This window comes from Haliotis rubra, unplaced genomic scaffold (assembly GCF_003918875.1).
Source record: "Haliotis rubra isolate DU_JTF1 unplaced genomic scaffold, ASM391887v1 Scf148, whole genome shotgun sequence".
In the NCBI taxonomy this organism is placed as follows: Eukaryota; Metazoa; Mollusca; class Gastropoda; order Lepetellida; family Haliotidae; genus Haliotis; species Haliotis rubra.
In genome coordinates, this window is record NW_025765425.1 from 1437031 (window position 1) to 1456800 (window position 19770).

General features: G+C 40.1%; 2 protein-coding genes across 7 annotated transcripts in view; one reads left to right on the top strand and one right to left on the bottom strand.

The window, feature by feature from the left end:
* The window catches only part of LOC124269842 (rab9 effector protein with kelch motifs-like), a 55324-nt gene that overhangs the window by 13173 nt on the left and 22381 nt on the right, over positions 1 to 19770 (bottom strand). For all 6 annotated transcript variants that reach the window (XM_046704880.1, XM_046704881.1, XM_046704879.1 and 3 more), the window contains exon 2: positions 15878 to 18320. In XM_046704880.1, the coding sequence (XP_046560836.1) occupies positions 15878 to 16709 (832 nt within the window). In that variant the 5' untranslated portion in view covers positions 16710 to 18320. The remainder of the gene's footprint in view (positions 1 to 15877; positions 18321 to 19770) is intronic.
* The window catches only part of LOC124269841 (guanine nucleotide exchange factor VAV2-like), a 117055-nt gene continuing 105209 nt past the window's right edge, over positions 7925 to 19770 (top strand). Inside the window, 1 exon segment of the mRNA XM_046704878.1 lies at positions 7925 to 8455. The gene's annotated coding sequence lies outside the window, so the exon portion shown is untranslated.

The following is a 19770-nucleotide window of genomic DNA, read 5'->3' on the forward strand; positions in this document are numbered from 1 at the left end:
TTGCGTTGACCTGTGTCGTAACGACTTGACCTGAGATTCTAACGATTTGATTGGATAACCGATGACCTCTCAATTAGGTCACATTCTGACGTAACTATTTTTTCATTCATAACAAACACGTGAATTCATTCATTCTACAACTTAAATGCATTGTGGGAATGTAAACATCGAGAACGTTGCCGTGTCGCTGTTTAATTGTGAGTCAAACTGAGACATTATATCCGTCGAAAAACATAAGCGCAATGTTTCCACCAGTGATGTTAGCGAGCGAAGCAACTGCAAACCAAGAAAGCGGGTGCTACGGAGTAGTTTACTGTAGGAGGCTGTTCGAGGCGATGACAACTGACATGCATCGTGGACGTCGGTTACCAAGGCAGTGACTTCATTTTGGTGTGACGTCATGCAAATATTGTACTACAGTACAAAACTCTTCCGCCAAGCCCTTTATGAAACCGGTTTCGGGTTTGAAACCAAAATGTTAACAAAAATGCGCCAATTTTGTCAATTTAATGCATGTAAGACGTGAGTAATAAATAAAATACCACTCGGTCTCATTACATACGAATTATACGAAACTCGTGGCCTTCCTATGTTATCTGACCTCGCTTTCGCTCGGTCAGATACCATAGGAAGGACACTCGTTTCGTATAATTCGTATGTAATGAGACCTCGTGTAGTATTCTCTATATATGTCTGGATTATTACTGTTAAACAGTGTTCACATATGACAGTGTTAAACAGTGTTCATATATGACAGTGTTAACAGGGTTTACATATGACAGTGTTAAACAGTGTTCACATGACAGTGTTACCAACATTCACACATGACAGTGTGTTAAACAGTGAGTGAGTGAGTTTAGATTAATGCCGCACTCAGCAATATTCCAGTTACATGTATATGGCAGCGGTCTGTAAATATTCGAGTCTGAACCAGACAATCCAGTGATCAACAGCATGAGCATCGATCTGCGCAATTGGGAACCGATGACATGTGTCAACCAAGTCAGCGAACCTGACCACCCAATCCCGTTAGTTGCCTCTTACGACAAGCATGGGTTACTGAAGATCAATATTCTAACCCAGATCTTCACGGGTGGTGTTAAACAGTGTTTAAACATGACAGTGTTAAACAGTGTTAACACATGACAGTGTTAAACAGTGTTAACACATGACAGTGTTAATCAATGTTCACATATGACAGTGTTAAATAGTGTTCACATGACAGTGTTAAACAGTGTTCACACATGGCACTGTTAAACACTGTTTGCACAGAACAGTGTTAAACACTGTTCACAGAGGACAGTGTTAAACACTGTTCACATATGACTGCAGCCTGAGCCTAGACTAGACGAAACCATGACAGAACAACAATCTATACCTACAAAGTGATTATGACACATAATCTGAGACCACTGAGACTGACCAACCAATCCCCATCAATCAAAGTTATCACATGACATCACATGGTTGATGGGCACAAATCAGGTAAAGTTAACAATGCTGGATGTCGAGGTCCAGACAGGTGGCAAGGCAGCTTTATCCATGAAAATTCCTGGGTGAGGTCGTGTGAAATACTTGGTTTAATGAAGCATTCAAGGTTATTGTGCTTACATAGATAATATGTCTATGTTCATCCATCACTAAATAGATGGAATGGTAACTGACAATATTCTAGCACCCCACAAGCATCTTAGGATGTACGGTTCCCTGTGGGAGCGGAGAATGAAAACAGGGTGCACTCTGATCCACTGACCGGGGTAACAACAGAACATGAACTGATACATCTCTGGAGGGTGGAAACTGAACACTATCTACATGGCCGCATCATCATCATCATCATCATCATCATCATCATCATCATGGACACATCAGAGGCATGGAGATGCTGAAACACATGCTATACAAGTAGGAATATGGTTTGGTTGGTTGTTTTACGCTGTACTCAGCAATATTCCAGCTATATGGCATCGGCCTGTAAATAATCGAGTCTGGACCAGACAATCCAGTGATCGACAACACAAGCATCGATCTACACAATTTGGATATGATGACATTTGTCAACCAAGTCAATGAGGTATAGCTCCGTCTTAACAGAATGTCAGGTGTAGCATGGTGTCTCAGTCTCAGATAGGCCTAAAATACGAACACGAGTTTCAGTGATCCATAAAACAAGAACAACTGATAGACACTCAGCCCGGACTTACCTGGAGTCCTGTATTTGAGAGTCCCTGGGACTCACTCTCTTAATTTCAGGGGTCTTGGACAACAAAATAAGAACCCAGACACTTGAATATTATTATTAATACTATTATTGTCTTGTGTATCATGATCATCACATTGTTACAGTAATTAAATTGCAAATGATACCATAACCCAGCTAGTAGCAAACTCAATGAGAACTTATTGTTACTTGATTGGAATTTTTACGAAAAGTATTTGGACTTTTTCTGCCCCTGTGGATGCACTAATAAATTTCGTTGCGTCCATTGTCAATTTTTATGAGTATAGGACGCAGGAATTCGCGTCCCGTAAATCCCTGGACACTACAAATTAAGTCATTGTTTACACGGCATTTAAGTTAAACATCGTTTCAATACAGATAACTATTGAATGTTTGGGTTTATGTGACAACGTATTCATGGTTTAAGATTCAGAGTATCGTAATGATATTTTTGTAATTCTTTATGTATTAATGTATATTTAATGAGTAAGTACTAATTTCTAACTGTTAAAATGATTGTAATCATCAAGCCTATGATAGCCCTCATCATATCTCAGTTGTACAGATCGATGCTCATGCTGTTAATCACTGGATGGTCTGGTCCAGACTCAATTATTTACAGACCGCCCCCATATAGCTGTTATATTGCTGAGTGCGGCATTAAACAACCAACCGACCACCAACTGCGATACAAGGTTTACGATATAATACATCAATTTACAACTCCTGTATTGCAATACACATGATACATCACCAGATATAATGATGTAAAAACATGAATAGTAAAAACAAAAATGACTTTATGTAGATTTTCGGTAAGACTTCCGCCCATAAAATTGGGGAGGGGGAGAGAGAGTCTTCCTGATTTACCAGGATTTCCTGGTTGACTATACGTTGCAGAATCTTCACAGAGACCCTTAAATGTTTCTCCCCAACAACACCCCATCTGTGCTGTGTGAAATTTGAAAACAACTGATTCAGGGTTGTGATTCACCTGCAAAAAGGGAGAGAATATGAAACCATAGCATTGTGTCAGGATACCAATCGTTTCACAGCCAAATTATAGGGATACATATCGTATCGCTGCCTCACCGTAATAATTACATTTCTAATGCCTGTGGAGATGTGAGACCAAGGTCACAACTTTAAACAACACAAGCATTGGACACGCTGGAGAGCATGCTGGATAGATAGCAGTATACAGAGGCAGGACTGTCATTATCTCGGCAAGAAATCTGGCCAAGTTGACATCAGTGACAAGCGGCTATGTATCAACTGATATGTCTCTACCAATACTCACATATATATTCATTGAACTTCTTGTTACTCTGCCTGGTGTTTGACAGCAAGGGCACAGTGACTGGTTGGCTCAGGATCTGTTTGGGTCTGACTGGGGTTGACATGTTAAACTGGAGCATGGCATTAGTTAGCTTCCAGGTTACAACCGATCTTCAGCAACCCATGCTTGTCGTAAGAGGCGACTAACAGGATCGGGTGGTCAGGCTTGCTGACTTGGTCGACACATGTCATTGTACCCCAATTGCGTAGATCGATGCTTATGACATTGAGCACTGGATCGTCTGGTGCAGACTGGATTATGTACAGACTGCTGCCATATAGCTGGAACATTGCTGAGTGCAGCATAAAACTAAATTCACTCATTAGTTAGGACGATAAGTGGCCACACATGCATGCAGTGTTCACGAATGGTGTTTCAAAGTAACAGGACATCCTGTGAGTTTCAGATGTCTGTCTGACCCATTGAAAATTCAAAGGACCCATAGAATAAAATTAAACACACATTTCAGATTTAACATTTCTTATACTTGGCATTGAAATTATTAACAAACATTCATAAACAGGAAACAAGTGTTACATGCTACATATAACAACTTCAGTCAAAGTCCTTGTGAAATATACAGTCAGACACTGGGGCCAGCGGGTTGTAGACTTCTATCAGACCGTTGGCGAATCTGCCGGATTTGTCAGAGGGTCAGACGCTATTCGTGAACACTCTGCATGTACATTCACTGTATAGGTATGATGATCTAGAAAGGATTAAGATGCAAATCCTCATTATACCACTATCACAAATACATTAAAACAATATAAAAACATATACATAAAAAAAGGCTTTTTTCCATTCAATTCTTTGGTAACAATTTTACTTTCAGGATTGGGGGTTGACATAGCAACAAACATAAAATGGAGGAACTATAGTCTCTATTTTCATTTGCATTAATCAGTTCTTATACAATACTCACTAATAATAATAATAATAATAAATATAATCTGTGTGTTATTACGTGATGTCATATATGTTTGGTAATTTTGGGGAAACATAGAAAATTCAAATGAAATTGTCCAGGGAATGAAAAGTAAAAGGATTTCATGTGTACTGACCTTCACTGAAATCAACAATGGCATATTGTGTATTTCACTGAAATCAACTATCAATCTTGGGTAAAAAAAAAAATATTTTTCTAATTTTATTCTGCAATGGTTAATATTTAGTTTGGCAAAAGCTGGATCTGGTGATGCCCAGATGTATTGTTGCTCACACTTATTAAGTTATGTGCTGCCTTGATTACTAACAGGCTCCTGTTACACAGCTGGAATAATGCTGGAATAATGCTGGAATAAAGCTGTAGTGGCAGCAAACAACATCCGCTCATCAGTTATATCAGTTCTAGCACTGCTGAAGCAAGTCTGGATGCAGTTTGAAACACTCCAGGCCTCTGTTTCTCTTCATTATCATGCCCTGTGCTGGTTCAAACTGATTCCAGACCACTGATAGTCTGTCTCACAGTCCCTGAAGTGGCTGCCCGAAAAATTGTTTGCTATGTTCAAAATAAGTGTGTCATTAAAAAGTACACAGTCTCACTGTCCCTGAACCACATTACTTTCCCTTCCGTCCAGCCCTCTCTGCAATGCTAAATATATAAATGAAGCAAAACTAGATTTCCTGTAGTCTATCTCAGCTGAAACACCGACACGGGTACAATGTGTGAAGCCCAGTTCTGGTATCCCCGCTGTGATATTGCTGGAATATTGCTAAAAGCGGCGTAAAACCCAACTCACTCATCTGAACAACATCATTTTTTCTCTTCTGTAGTGGTAAAGCCCTAAATGAAACAAGTCTAGAGGTTATGAATCTCTGTTCTCACTGGGGCTCCTTTTCAGTTTAAAAGGAATTATTTATTTCCTCACAGTTATATATATTCAGAGACTGAGCATCAGTGTAGCCAACAGGGCCTTATACTTTAATACTTTCTGAACCAGCCACACACAGACATTTTTGTCAATTACATCCAGCCATTGTAATGCAGATGATATCTGAAGGAGGAGATACGCCTCACAGCTTGTGGCATGAGAGGACACTTGACACAGGTCAAACACAATACCATCATCTGTGTTATAAGTGCTGGCCCAAAGATTGAAGATCACATGACCTAATGGGAATCACATGACCAGGCTGCCTCCAAATCAGGTCACACTGACCTGGAGAGGTCAATCACTGCAAGGTTGGACCTTCCACAAAGCAGTGGGGTGGGGGTGCAAAGGTTTCACAAAAGGTGGAATTGGTCAGTTATCAAATGTGCATGTCCTTACATCAACTGGCCAAGAGCTGTAGGTGCCAGGTTTATTGATTATACTGCTGAGTAATAAATTTGTGAAAATAGCTGAAATTTCTATTTGCATTTATGTCTGATATTTTCAATACATGCATGAGCAAGTCCATTGATTCATTTTAATACAGGGTCAACTCAACTTCTGGTCCTTTGGCTGGGTGCCAGCAAAACTAACAGAATAAATGTTGTTATCTAAAGTCAGTGGTGCGGTGAGCCAGTCAATAGTACATACTTGTATACTTTAATTATGTATACATGCTTGCATAAAATTGTGACCGGTTCCTGTCAACACAAAATATAGTGGAGTGTTGAAACAATTAATTAGTTAATTAATGTGGGTGGGGTGGATTGGGACGGGGCAGGGTGGGGTGGGCTGATTAGTGTGAGTGTGTTTGAGTGAGTGAGTGTTTGAGTGTGAGTGTTTGAGTGAGTGCGTGTTTGTTTGAGTGAGTGCGTGTTTGTTTGAGTGAGTGAGTATTTGAGTGAGTGCGTGTTTGTTTGAGTGAGTGAGTGTTTGAGGAGTGGTGTTTGAGTGAGTGCATGTTTGTTTGAGTGAGCGAGTGCTTGGTTTGAGTGAGTGAGTGTTTGAGTGAGTGCGTGTTTGAGTGAGTGCATGTTTGAGTAAGTGCGTGCTTGAGTGAGTGAGTGAGTATTTGAGTGAGTGAGTGTTTGAGTGAGTGCGTGTTTGAGGGAGTGCGTGTTTGAGTGAGTGAGTATATGAGTGAGTGAGTACGTGTTTGAGTGAGTGAGTGAGTGAGTGAGTGCGTGTTTGAGTGAGTGTGAGTGAGTGAATGTGTGTGTGAATACTATGGAGGGACAACAAACAATATCATAACCAGTAACAAATGGATCATCCTAATGGGACAGATTACAAGTAGTGATACATAATACCATAATATATCAACAGAATAGACCTGCATAAAAAAGTACCACTTCCTGCAATACATGTATATCTAAGTTTACGGGCAAGCTACAGCCGTCATATAAGAGCTGTCATATAAGAGGTGATTGATCATAACAATCCCAGACCACACAAGAGGAAGTGCAGCTGTCCTACAACCCAAACATCAGATAACAAGCACACATGCATCTGTGTACAATAGTCTGACAGTTAGTCATGCAGGTAAGGCACAGCCTACATTCTTACTGCCAGATATCACTTTATTAACCTGCTTCAACAGTGCTGTGTGATACGACATACAGGATTGTCTGTGTATATTACTGTATACCTGTTCTGACTGGGCGTAATGGTGCATATCGCCCTCCATGTGATAAGAATGATAGTCAGCATAGACTGTGTGTTAAATCTTACAACAGAATACCGTTTACTACATTAGACATCAAGGTAGGGAGACGTGGTAGTGGCTTTTGTGGAAAACAGGACTGATTTTGTGGGTGTGTTTGATTAGAGTAACCATAACATATGAGGCATTTAAAAAACCCACTATAAATATTGATAAGAATATAGGGTTATACTGAGCCTAGTGGGGAATGTGGCTCCAGGCTATTAACACTGTCACTCTGGATAGTATCACAAGCAACAGTAAGCCATGTTTCTTATTGAACAAACTGGCATAAGGGGAATAAAAAACAACAACAATCAAAACAATTTTAACCATGTTTACATAACATCGAGGTTCAATGTTTTGTAAGTATAAATCCCTACTTCCTACACAAACAAAAATATTAAAATGAAAGTAAAAATAACTTGGGAATACAAGGTAGGTTGGTTGTAATTGTTTTGTAAGTCCCTTAGGTTCTTTAAGAGGCAGGTATGATAAACAGGAACAATGGTTATGGACAAACAACTTCTTTATTGCACTAGATGCGACGTTTCGGTGTAGATGCTAACACCATTATCACTTGCCTCATCTACACTGAAACGTCGCACCCATTGCAATAAAGAGTTGTCTGTTCATAAGCATTGTAATTCTTATCCACTTAGTGTTTGTTCATTTTACAGTTGAATTTGTAAATGATTATATCAAGATGTTTATTTACACAGAGTGCATATTAATAACCATCCTTCAGGTCTGCATCAATTAGGAATTATTTCCACTTCAGCTGTCTCATTAAACAGGAACTGGATCTCCATCAACCTCCAATGCTTCAGTGATAAAACGGCTGTAAACGACAAGCTAATAGCTGTATGATAAAGCTGGAACCACATTCCTGAGTGATAAACAGACTTCATCCTAAAGACTGAACCCATCCATAGACAATACCAGGGGCTGGAGTTACATCTATCTCCCCATATCCCGAGTCGGCAGCTGTGACGGCACACGCTACACGGGGATCAGCGCACATGCATCTTGTAATGAGGAAGTAGTTGACAATGATGTCAGTGCCACCGTCACCTTCAAGGTATCTGAATCCAGCCTGTCTGTTCTGACTCATTCTCCAGAAGAAAGATAATGGTTCCTTGCTGGTGCATTCAATATTGTCTGTAAACCAGCCTATTGATTTAAGAGTCTGTTTTGGACTCTACGGAGGATATTATTTGCTGATGTGATGAGTGCAGGATATCTTACTCCTGTGAGAGGATTACTAAAGTTGATTTAAAGCTGCTGTGAAGAGGAAGATTCTGATTCATAAAGAATTGGTAAGTTTGGATGCATGTGGATCTATCTCATTATGGTAACTGAAAACCAATGTAATTGGTTCCAACTTGGTCACATTGATACCAAATTTAGATAAAATATCAATTTTGCAATTAGAATTTTAAAATAAATAGAAACTTCAATTTGAATTTTATAACACTGATTCCAAATTTGATATTTTACTCAAAACAAATAGGTTGGTACTGAAGGAGATGTCTGTTGAAAATCCAAAGATTTTATACTTTGATTGACAGGTAAAACCAGAATTTGTGGTTAGGATGTAATAGAGGTATTATATTTTCAGGAAGACAAAAACAATATCATATATTTTCATGATAGTCTAGTGAATCCCTTATACTCATAGCCTCAAACATTTCCCAAACTAGACATGTCTGAGGCTGTGGCCTTGAGATACAGTGACCAGCTTGTTTCACATGTGTTTTTTTGTTTTAAAAACCACACACACAAAAGAGCAAAACATTAATAATGATCAAATACGTTACTCCATACCATTATTAACAGCCATGCCAAACTTAGTAAGTTATCCTTAGAATGTGAAGAAAGAACAGCACTCAGAGACATAAATGACAGTTACAGCATACAATACAGGGGTGAGGTAAGGCATGGCAAGGTGAGGTGAGGTGAGGTGAGGTAAGGTGATTACACGGTGAGGTGAGGTGAGGTGAGGTGAGGTGAGGTGATTACACAATGCCATTAAGAAAGTGGTCAAATGTAACACGTTATATTTGGGATTACACTGTGTGCTGGTCAGTAGGTGCCTGACTGTACTTTACTGAGAAAGTGTAATCCCAGATATAACATGTGTTAAGGCGATGTGAGGTGATGTGAGGTGAGTTTAGGGAGAGGCGGGATGAGGTAGGATGGGGCGGGGTGAGGTGAGGCAAGGCAAGGTGGGGAGAGTTGAGGTGGGGTGGGGAGAGAAGTGGTAGGATGGGATGGGGTGAAGTGAAGCAAGGCAAGGTGGGGAGAGGTGAGGTGGGGTGGGGAGAAAAGTGGTAGGATGGGATGGGGTGAGGTGAGGTGAGGCAAGGCGAGGTGAGGTAGGGTGGAGAGAGACGTGGTGAGATGGGATGGGGTGAGGTGAGGCAAGGCAAGGCAGGGAGAGGTGAGGTGGGGTGGGGAGAGAAGTGGTAGGATGGGATGGGGTGGGGTGAGATGAGGCAAGGCAAGGTGGGTGGGGATAGGCGAGGTGAGACTAGGTGAGGTAGGATGAGGTTAAGCGGGGTGGAGTGTGGTGGGCAAGGCGGGGCATGGTGGGGTGGGGTAATAAGCCAAAGATGGATCAAAGTAGAGAGTGTTAATGAGGTTGATGAGATATCCTCTTCACCTAGAAGACACAGACGTCCATGAACAAGCTAATTAGCCATACTGACATTGATAAGAGTCAGACTTCAGATCAGTGACTGATATTTCACACTGACAATGACTGACTGCATTTTTGTCATTAAAATATTTAAATGATTCCAAGGCATTTGATTGGCAAACCAAGAAATGTCGTATTCATCACCCACTAACAGATTACAACGTCCTGATTGGCTCTAGGTGCGGAGTTGTTGCATAATTGTGGTAATTTCATGTTTTATTGTCTACAGATTATGTGTGTTAATGATTACCAAAACAACTGTTCAAGTATATAGTTTTTATGCATTCAACTATAAGTTGTGTGTGTGTGTATGTTTTCTATACATATAAACTGACAAACAAACTTTGTGTAAGTAAACACTAAAAGAACTACAGTGAAATTCTTAAATATATTTATGTCTGGATATATTTTAGAAAAATCAACTGTAAATTTAGGCTTAAAATTCCTTTCTTCGTATTTTAAACAAAATAATACATGAAACAGCTTCAAGTTACCCCCAAAAAAAAATGTATAAAACTGTTAACAGTTCTTTGTGCTCAGGTTATCGTAATTCCAACACATTCAAATAGGCTTACAACTGCTTAGCACTAAGATCGCTTTGTGGAACCAGGTCTAGGTTTGTGAGTGAGTGAGTTTAGTTTTACGTCAATTTTAGCAATATTCCAACATCACGGCAAGGGACACCAGAAATACGCTTCACATATTGTACCCATGTGGGGAATCGAACCCGGGTCTTCAGCGTGACGAGTTAAACGCTGTAACCACCAGGCTACCCCACCACCACACAGGTTTGTGAGGCAAGTCTTGCCATGGTGACAAGTGACAGGGGAACACACCCACATCCATCCGACAATATCTGTTTTACTAGCTATTGTTTGGTTTACAAGCTTTTTACACAAAAATATCAAAAAGGAATTTTGACAATTTTTGTTTTGTCCAGATTTGTCGTACAATTCGAGAAAATGAAAAACACAAGAGTTTATCAACACTGCTCAAAAGAAATGTTGAATAATACCTATTAAATCATTAAGCTAAAAAACTCAACTTAACCAATATCTTCTTTATACGTCCATGTCCAACACATTCAAACCTGTTTGTTTTTCAATCATTAGTAGCAGTACTAATCTGGAAGATGAACAATTTTAAAAGATTTATACCATCAACAATCTACAAAATCTTCGACAACCCCCCCCCACCCCCCATGATAATCCGCTTTATCAAAACAACTTATAGAGTTTAACACATAAAGTTCCAATATACTATATGTATAGATATGTATAGATAAGTGTGGTGGTGATCAGTGTAGTGGCTATTCAGGGAGGGAGGGAGGGGCACCTGTTGGCAAGGTGGCAGAGTACAGGATGATTCTGGAAGGCTGTTTATATGTCACTTCCTGTCTCTGGTTCTGCTGCAGTGTTTTGCTGGGTAATCACCAACATTGGTTTTCTCAGCTTAATTAGGATACACTTTCCATTCCTCAACTGGAAGAGCTGAAACAACCTCTGGTTGCCGTAGATACAGTGATGAAACAACCAACTGCCTATTTCAGGACAATTTAAAATCAAGAAGCACTAACATGAGCTCATGGGTTTCATCCAATTATGTCCAAGACCTGTATCAATTTGAGGGGCGGTGGGGTAGCCTAGTGGTTAAAGCGTTGACTCGTCACGCCAAACACCCGGGTTCGATTCCCCACATGGGCACAATGTGTTAAGCCCATTTCTGGTGTCCCCCGCCGTGATATTGCTGGAATATTGCTAAAAGCGGCGTAAAACTAAACTCAATCAGTCAGTGTATCAATTTGACCGTTCCATCATTATAATAGGCAGACTTACAGGTAACTTTTTCGGTCATTGAGTTATGTCCTCGCTCACAATGTGTTCATCTCAACAGGGTATCCTAATTTGCCTTTGAGTATAAACCAAATAAATTGTACCCACCTCACTCAAACTCAATTGGTTATTTTGCCATTTTCCGTTAATTGTAAAATATTTATAAAGTTTAAATGTTGGTTTACATGTTTGTTATATATATATTTGATCTGTAACATAAGAAACAATAAGAACGACTGCAAGTTGCCAAATTCAGGTGCTGAAATAGAACCTCTCAATATACCTCAGTTATTATATATATTTTTGTTTGTACGCATGTAAAATCAAATTTATTGAGTATTTACAAAACTTCAAGTAACTTGTATGCAATAGACTTAATAGGAATTGGTTTTCACATAAATATTTGCGTAATTTACGCAGATACTCAGCATCTGTACCTCTGAATAGGTACTTGTTCTTTCCCTGCCTGGTGCTTGGCATTTAAGGGAAGAATAACCCATTTCACCTTGTCTCACCTCTTCCTAGCTGACGCCCTTGCAATATCTTAAATAACGTCCCAACAACGGCTTAAATAATATTTACAGTCATCGGGGGCAACAAAACTGTGAAAATGTAGGGATTCTACATTCTCACCTGAATCTGCATGGGTCAAAACTCATTGACTTTGTGTTTCAACATATACCAAATGGTCTGATCGTTAAATATATCAATCATAAGATTATCTGGTTCAGATCGGAGTTACTGTCAACTAGCTGGAATATTACATGTAACAACATACACACTGTAAATTCACTTATGGAATGTATTTTTGTCGGACATCAACATATAAGAGTGAGTGAGTGAGTTTAATTTTATGCTGCTTTTAGCAATATTTCAGCAATGTCACAGTGGGGGGATACCAGAAATGGGCTTCATCATCATACAAGAAGGTAACAGTCATGTCAGACCTTGAACTATACCTTTCAGAAATAGGTTTCCATGAAGAGGTTTGTGTCTTTCCACTTCAGTTCTCTTTCCCTCATGTTCGAATGCTCTCAGAAAGGCATCTTGCCAAATGACTCAAGGAGTCGTAACGAACATATCATTCCCCACTTACATGAAATAATTGCCTTGCTTACTCCTTGGAGTTTTGTGTTCAAAAAGAGATGTCCAAATTAGTCAAAATGATGACCAGATAAAGGTATTCTTCCTAAGTATCGGCAACACATAAATATTTAAAATCTCATTTATAGTTGCTGTGGTAAGTGAATTAGCAAGAAAAACATGACTGTTGCTCTAGTAGTGATTGGTGAGCATGGTTAGTGTAATTAGTTCGAGGATTGCTTTCACACTACTTGAACCCTTTCATAGTGTGTGTTTTCTTGGAACACTGGAGAACAAACAGGAAGTCAGGCACTATGGCAAGTTACTCGCACTATAGTGAGTGAGCGAGTCTACTTCTACGCCGCTTTTAGCAATATGCCAGCAATATCCCAAAGCGAGCTGAATTCGACGTTCTGGTGTTTTCGACGATTGCATTGCTGGCGTTATATCGGGGGAGTATGTGCGCGATCGGTTAGCACAAACAATTTCATCAGCAGGGCAAATGCCCAGTCACTGTCGTGAGAAGTTTTATTGACAATTGAAAACCGGAAGTTAAGTTGTCTAAAGAGCAAACAAACATCAATATTATTTACCCGAGATCGTTATTACCATTTCAGATGCAAAATCAACTGCCTTTATAACAAAAAATAGCAATTGAAAAATTCAGTAAGATCATTCGTCTGCTGGTGACAGGCAATATTTAAATAGAAAGCCATGTTATCACAACACTCCCTCGCAGTGCGGAGTGAAAAGTATGGCTCATCGTAGAAAACCCATACAAAATCCACGGATGTGGCGAAAAGCAACAGTTTCGCCGATACGATGTCATCAACCTTATTTTTGTAGGAAACACTTGATATTTTTGTGTGAAATAGTTGAATATGTCCTTTATAACCCAAGGTTAGTAAAATTAAAACGTCAAATGATATTACAGATAAAAATAACGTTTTTGTCTAACATCGTCGAAAACCCCTGATACAGGACACCATAAATAGGCTTCACACATTGTACCCATCTGTGGAGTCAAACCCGGGGTCTTCGGCATGATGAGCAAACGCTTTAACCACTAGGCTACCCCTACCCCCCTACTGGCACTATAGACAAGAGGTATTATTGACAGGTTGTGGCACTATGGGCAGTCAGTGGCACACAGAGAGGCAGAGGTTCTATTGAGAGGAATGTGCATTGAAGCAAGGCCATCATGAACAGCTATGCACTGTAGGAATTTATCTAGACCAGCTCAATGAAAAATGACATTCAGCCCCAGTCAGCAGAAAACAGTACACATTCTAAAATGATGGGATTCCAAATTTACCTGCCATACACCTGCCATACAAGTAGTTTATTCAGTATTCTGGCCACATGGCCTATTGTACAACAACACGACAGAATACAATTGGGTCACGTGTGGGACTTGGTATTAAATAAAAAGCTTTTCTCAGGTTTCTATCCTTTAGCGACGATATATACATTTCCAGCTGTAGAAGGGATAACTTCACTTGTTTGTAGTGCTCAAGAAAAGATGAATTATTGATTGAATAATGCCAGTCTTGTAAGTATATATCAATTAGGCGCTGCTTGAAAATGTAAAGAAACTGTTTCGGATCACCAACATCTTGAGCAAACCAAAACAGGAATTCCAAACTTCACGATTCATGTTATAAGTAATAACAAGCTTTGTCACTAAGGTGACATAATCTCACGCCACAAATTGTGAATGTCATGGTGTGTGAAATATGCAAAACATAGTAATAAAGAAATTGCTTTTCAAAAAACATTCTAGAGTCTATGAAGAAAATCCAGTGAACCGTTCTTAAATATCATGCTGACAATCTTAACATGCTGAAATCTTCAGTGCCGCCGTGACCTTGAAAATTACATGAAGGTCACCAAAATCAACTGCAGGGCCCTGCGCCTTCCCTATTTGAAGCTTGATGTCAAATCTGAAGAAAATCCAGTGAATGGTTCTTGAGGTATCTCGCTGACAAGCTTAACATGCAGGTTAATATGCTGAAATCTTCAAAGTGTCGCTGTGACCTTGAAAATTAGGTGACGGTCACAAAAATCGACTCGGCTCTGGGCCTCCCTTACATGAAGCTTGGTGTCGAATATGAAGAAAATCCAGTGAACAGTTCTTGAGATACCTCACTGACAAGGATAAACGAAGGGCAAGGTTACCAAACCTGTCTGGGACCTTTCTCATACTGTGAAGAACCTAGGTACCAAATATGAAAAGGATCTAGTCAACTATCCTTAAGATATTCCAATTTGTACGTACGTACAGAGCCTAGTACTACATCCCCCGCTTCTAATATATAACTAATGCTATGGCTTACTGTACAGCTGACTTGTATTTTACTGACAAATTTGAGCAAAAGAACAATGGTGTTATTTCCCAAAACTGCCTCCCAGGTGTGGAATCCTGGACATACCCACGGAAACATAATTCACTCACCCATATCCACTTGTGTGTATCATCATCCAGCACCCTCCCACAATAGTCGGTCTCACAGTCCCTGAACCACTTTATTTTCTAATGTTTCTATCAAAATTATATACATTCAGAGACTAAGCATGAGTATACCTCCCACACCTACTTACCTTCTTGTGTACCACCCTAGCAAACAAGTTCTGTGGTCATTCAATCCTCTTCAGATATCAAACTATCTGGGTCCTCCTTTCACAAAGCACTAAGGTGATCGTAAGTCACTAAGGTAACCTTAGTGCAATGTTAAAGAATGGGAGTTAAGGTTAACCTTAGTAAAGGTTGCTTCGTGAAAGGAGCCCCTGGTTTCCCCTGGTTTCCTAGTAAACCACGTAAAATGAAGATCCAAACTCATTGCAGCGTGAAAACAACAAATAGTGTGTATTGACAACTCATTTTGATGATGACACACAGGAAAATAAGGAAGACTTCCTGGTTCCACATGTGGGGTGGTTTAGAAAGTGAGATACCATCAGTATCACAACTGGTTATGGATAGTTGATAGAGAAGAAGACCTCTGTTGATAATCATAATATAATTAATTAATAAATATCTTATAGTGAGGTGACAGCCGAAATCAAAGACTTCTTGCAATGATGTAAAGTGTTTTACATTCTTATGAAAACAAGAATTTACTGACCTGTATCAAGCTTGTACATATCATCCAGAGCACCATCCCTGTTCATCCCACCAAAGATGTAGAGATCTGTGCCGTCTGCAACACCACTGTGACCTGCTCTAGCAGACGGGCACATCTTCTTGCGCTTCACATTACTCCAAGCATTCTTGTCAAGGTCAAGGACATGAAGATCATCATAGAAAGATGACCCAGCCATACCACCATGCACAAAAACTCTGTTGCCAATAGCAACCATGACATGTCCATGACGAGGTTTGGGTGAATCTCCGCGCAGACTTAACACAGACCATGTGGAAGTAGATACATCGTAGCTGTGGACTTGTCGATCTCCAACTGGATCAGCCCCACTATGGCCGCCACTGTAGACAATAAGCTTGTCCTTGACAACTGCCGTCGTGTGAAATGTCCGGGGAGCAGGTGCCGTTCCAGATACTGCCACAGTGCTCCATGAGTTGTCGGCTGTATCCAGGCACTGGACCTCGTTCATATTCCCACTCTGATCAGCACCACCGAAAATGAAGATTTTTCCCGGAAGACTTTCTGCACAGAATGCTACATGTTCGTAACGGGCACGGAGCCCTGTGGCGTCGATGGTATCCCATTGCAGAGTATTGAGATCCAGTACATAGGTGTCAGCAAACATCCCACTTGGGTTCGCGCCACCAATTACATACAACTTCCCAGCATCCTCCTTCCCAGCGTAATCCTTCCCTTTGATGTATGTACACGTGTGTCCTACCCTCATGGTGGGACTTTCCCCCGATGTTGCCAACACGTACCATAAGCTTGGATTGGCAGATGTATCTGTGTCTAACATAGGATGAAGCTCCATATTGGATCAAGAACACAGACTAACACACACCAATTCAAAGAACAATTATTTCTGTTGAAACCAGTATTCAACACTTCAAACACAGGCTGAATTGAGTCCACTCTTCCTAATTTTGCACAGCTAAAATATACTTCCAAGACAAAGTTATTGAATTCGATGGGTATGAATGTGAAGCCGGAGCTGAGTTAATCTGATTGTCAAGTCACCAGCACTGGAAGCACTCCTAAAATCGCCAATATTATCCAAATTTACACAGGTTATTTACGAGCTATGCTTCCACAACCTTGTACAAATGCTTTCGTGATCTACACTACGTAGTTGGCACAAATGGCATGGACATCTCCCTATGTTGTCACATTATCTGACAGACTTTACTCTGAACACTTCTCCCTTCTTTCCTGGTGATCGACGTAACCCGAGTAGCCGCCTGTTTTGTGGCTACCACTCCTGTGTTACCGTAGTGACCAAAGTCAACAACACTGTCACTGTCGTCAAGGACCTGTGATTTGTCTTCTTCTGAACTCAGATCCTTCCCATTAGGGCTCAGAGGTACAAAGTCTTGTTCTGATGTGAAGCTAACTTCTTTGGGGCTATATGGTAGAGATTCCTCTTCTATGCCAAAGCTGTTTTCCTGAGGACTACTTGCTGTTTCTACAGACCTGAAGCTACTCGAAGCTTCTCCCGAACTATTTAAGGTCTCTTTCGGACTATTCAATGAATCTCTAGGACTATTCAGTGAATTATTAGGGCTATTCAATGCTTTAGGGTTATTTAAGGTCACTCTAGTACTGTTCAATGTTTCTACTGGATGGTTCGGGGTTTCTCTAGGCTTCCTTGGTGCAGCCTCAAGGTCATTTAGTGTCTCTTGTGACTATTTAATGTCTCTTTAGGACTTGTCTCCCTAGATCTATTAGGTGAATCTTTAGGACTACTCACGGTCCTTTTAGGGCTGTTCAGTGTCTCTCTGGTACTTTTCAAAGTTACTACTGGACTGTTTTGTGTTTCAATGGGATTTGTTTGCGTTCTCTTTGGACTCAGTGGAACCTCTTTAAATTCAAGTTCAGTTCTAAAAGACAACTGTGCACTTCTGGGACTCTGAAATGGTGTACTATTGTCAGAACTAAGACTGGTCTCCCTCCGACTGTACGGTGAGTGATCACTATGAAAACCTAGATGTGTCTGCCCCGGGACTCGATAATGGAGTATACTTTTCAGTCACAGATGGTTCTTTCAAGGCTTTAGCACCTTTCTTAGGAGTAGAGTCTTTGTTCTTTGAGCTCTTCTCTGCCTTCTTCTCCGCCTTCTTCTCTGCCTTCTTCTTCTCCTCTTTCTCAGCCTTCCTATACGCAGCGAATCGTTCAGCGGCTTCCTTTCGTGCAATCACGCCCACGTTACCATAGTGAGTTACTTCAACACCAGCACTAGCATCGTCAGGTTGTCTTGGTTTCCCTTGGGACAAGTCTTTCTTCTTCTTCTGAAGCTGTTGGAAGACCACGTGAGCAGTGTCCTCGTAGCGCTGGTGCACAAAGTAGGCTGATTCCTGGAATGGCGGCGACTTGTTCATTGAGCACAGAAATCACGTGGCTACCAGGAGCCATCTAGCGGAAAATACTGAAACAGACAAGAAACGTGGATCAGTATAATGTCATCTACTGTGGCACATTTCTACATTACTGAAAATAGGAAAGTCTTGAGTCTAGAAATTTATACTGTTTTGTTCATTTAGGAGTATACATTATTATTACTAAGCTAGATGATCTGAAATTGAAAAAGTGAAAAATCTATCGACGAAGTGATTAACATTTTTCATCTGCAATAAACATTTTGAATTATGTCATCAGATTTTGGTGAATAGCAGCTATGTCAATGATGTCATCAGATTTGTGTGATGTAGGCAGCAGCTGCCTGGCACAATGATTGAGTCTACAGGTGTGATGAAGGTAGTAGCTACCTGGAACACAATGATTGAGTCTACAGGTGTGATGAAGGTAGCAGCTACCTGGAACACAATGATTGAGTCTACAGGTGTGATGAAGGTAGCAGCTACCTGGAACACAATGATTGAGTCTACAGGTGTGATGAAGGTAGCAGCTGGAACACTATCTACAGCTGTGATGAAGGTAGCATGGAACACAATGTTTGAGTCTACAGGTGTGATGAAGGTGTATCTCTTTTAAGTGCAATAATTTGAACCCATCTTAAACTTAATTTCACACCTCTACTTTTCTTTTCAAAAGGGAATTGAAAAAATTATATCTGATCAAAAGGTTGATCATGAATATACATACTAAGAACTTAGATTATAGTTTTCATTTTACTTTTTGCTGTTTGTTCTACTGACCTAGAAAATGTGCAAACCATGAAATATAACCTCGCGTTATCAATATTCGCTCACCTAACACGTTTGGTGCGTTATGCGGAATTAACAAGGCACGTGAAAATCAACTTTTATACAAACCTTTATCAATAGAAAATGTTTATTAAAACATAAGTTTCAGCCTTTGACACTTCGCTATCGTAGCGGGACGAAGCCATCATGCACACAACAGTATCAAGGTCAGTTGTGCACTACGTCATCAATATTCGTGATAGCTAAAATCCGGACAAACAGTATGGCGAATAGTTAACGCCAACAGCTGATAACAATGTAACATGAAGTTTATGTCTCACAATGCTCATAAGAAAGGTTTTGTCAAGAAATGTCCAGAATTTGTCTACTTTTGTCTATCTTAATAAACAAAACGCTTTTAAACAAGTAAAAGGTCCTGTAATCTTGAATGAAAGTTAAAAAAACATTCTTCATCACTTGGAGACATTTACTGAACAACCACAAGCATAGTTTTGTAATTCATTAATTATAACTATTTGATTTCATCTTACGAAATCGTCATAATTGCTTTTACTTGGTAACTTTTCATGAAAATTTGTTGTAAAGTTATAAGGATTGTGTCTGAAATGGGCTTCCATAGTTATTTTTCCCGGGGCCACAACCCACCTACTGGGATCATGACCTTTTAGCGTTACCAGTTACAAATGCAGACGACCGGTAGATGGGTGCTGT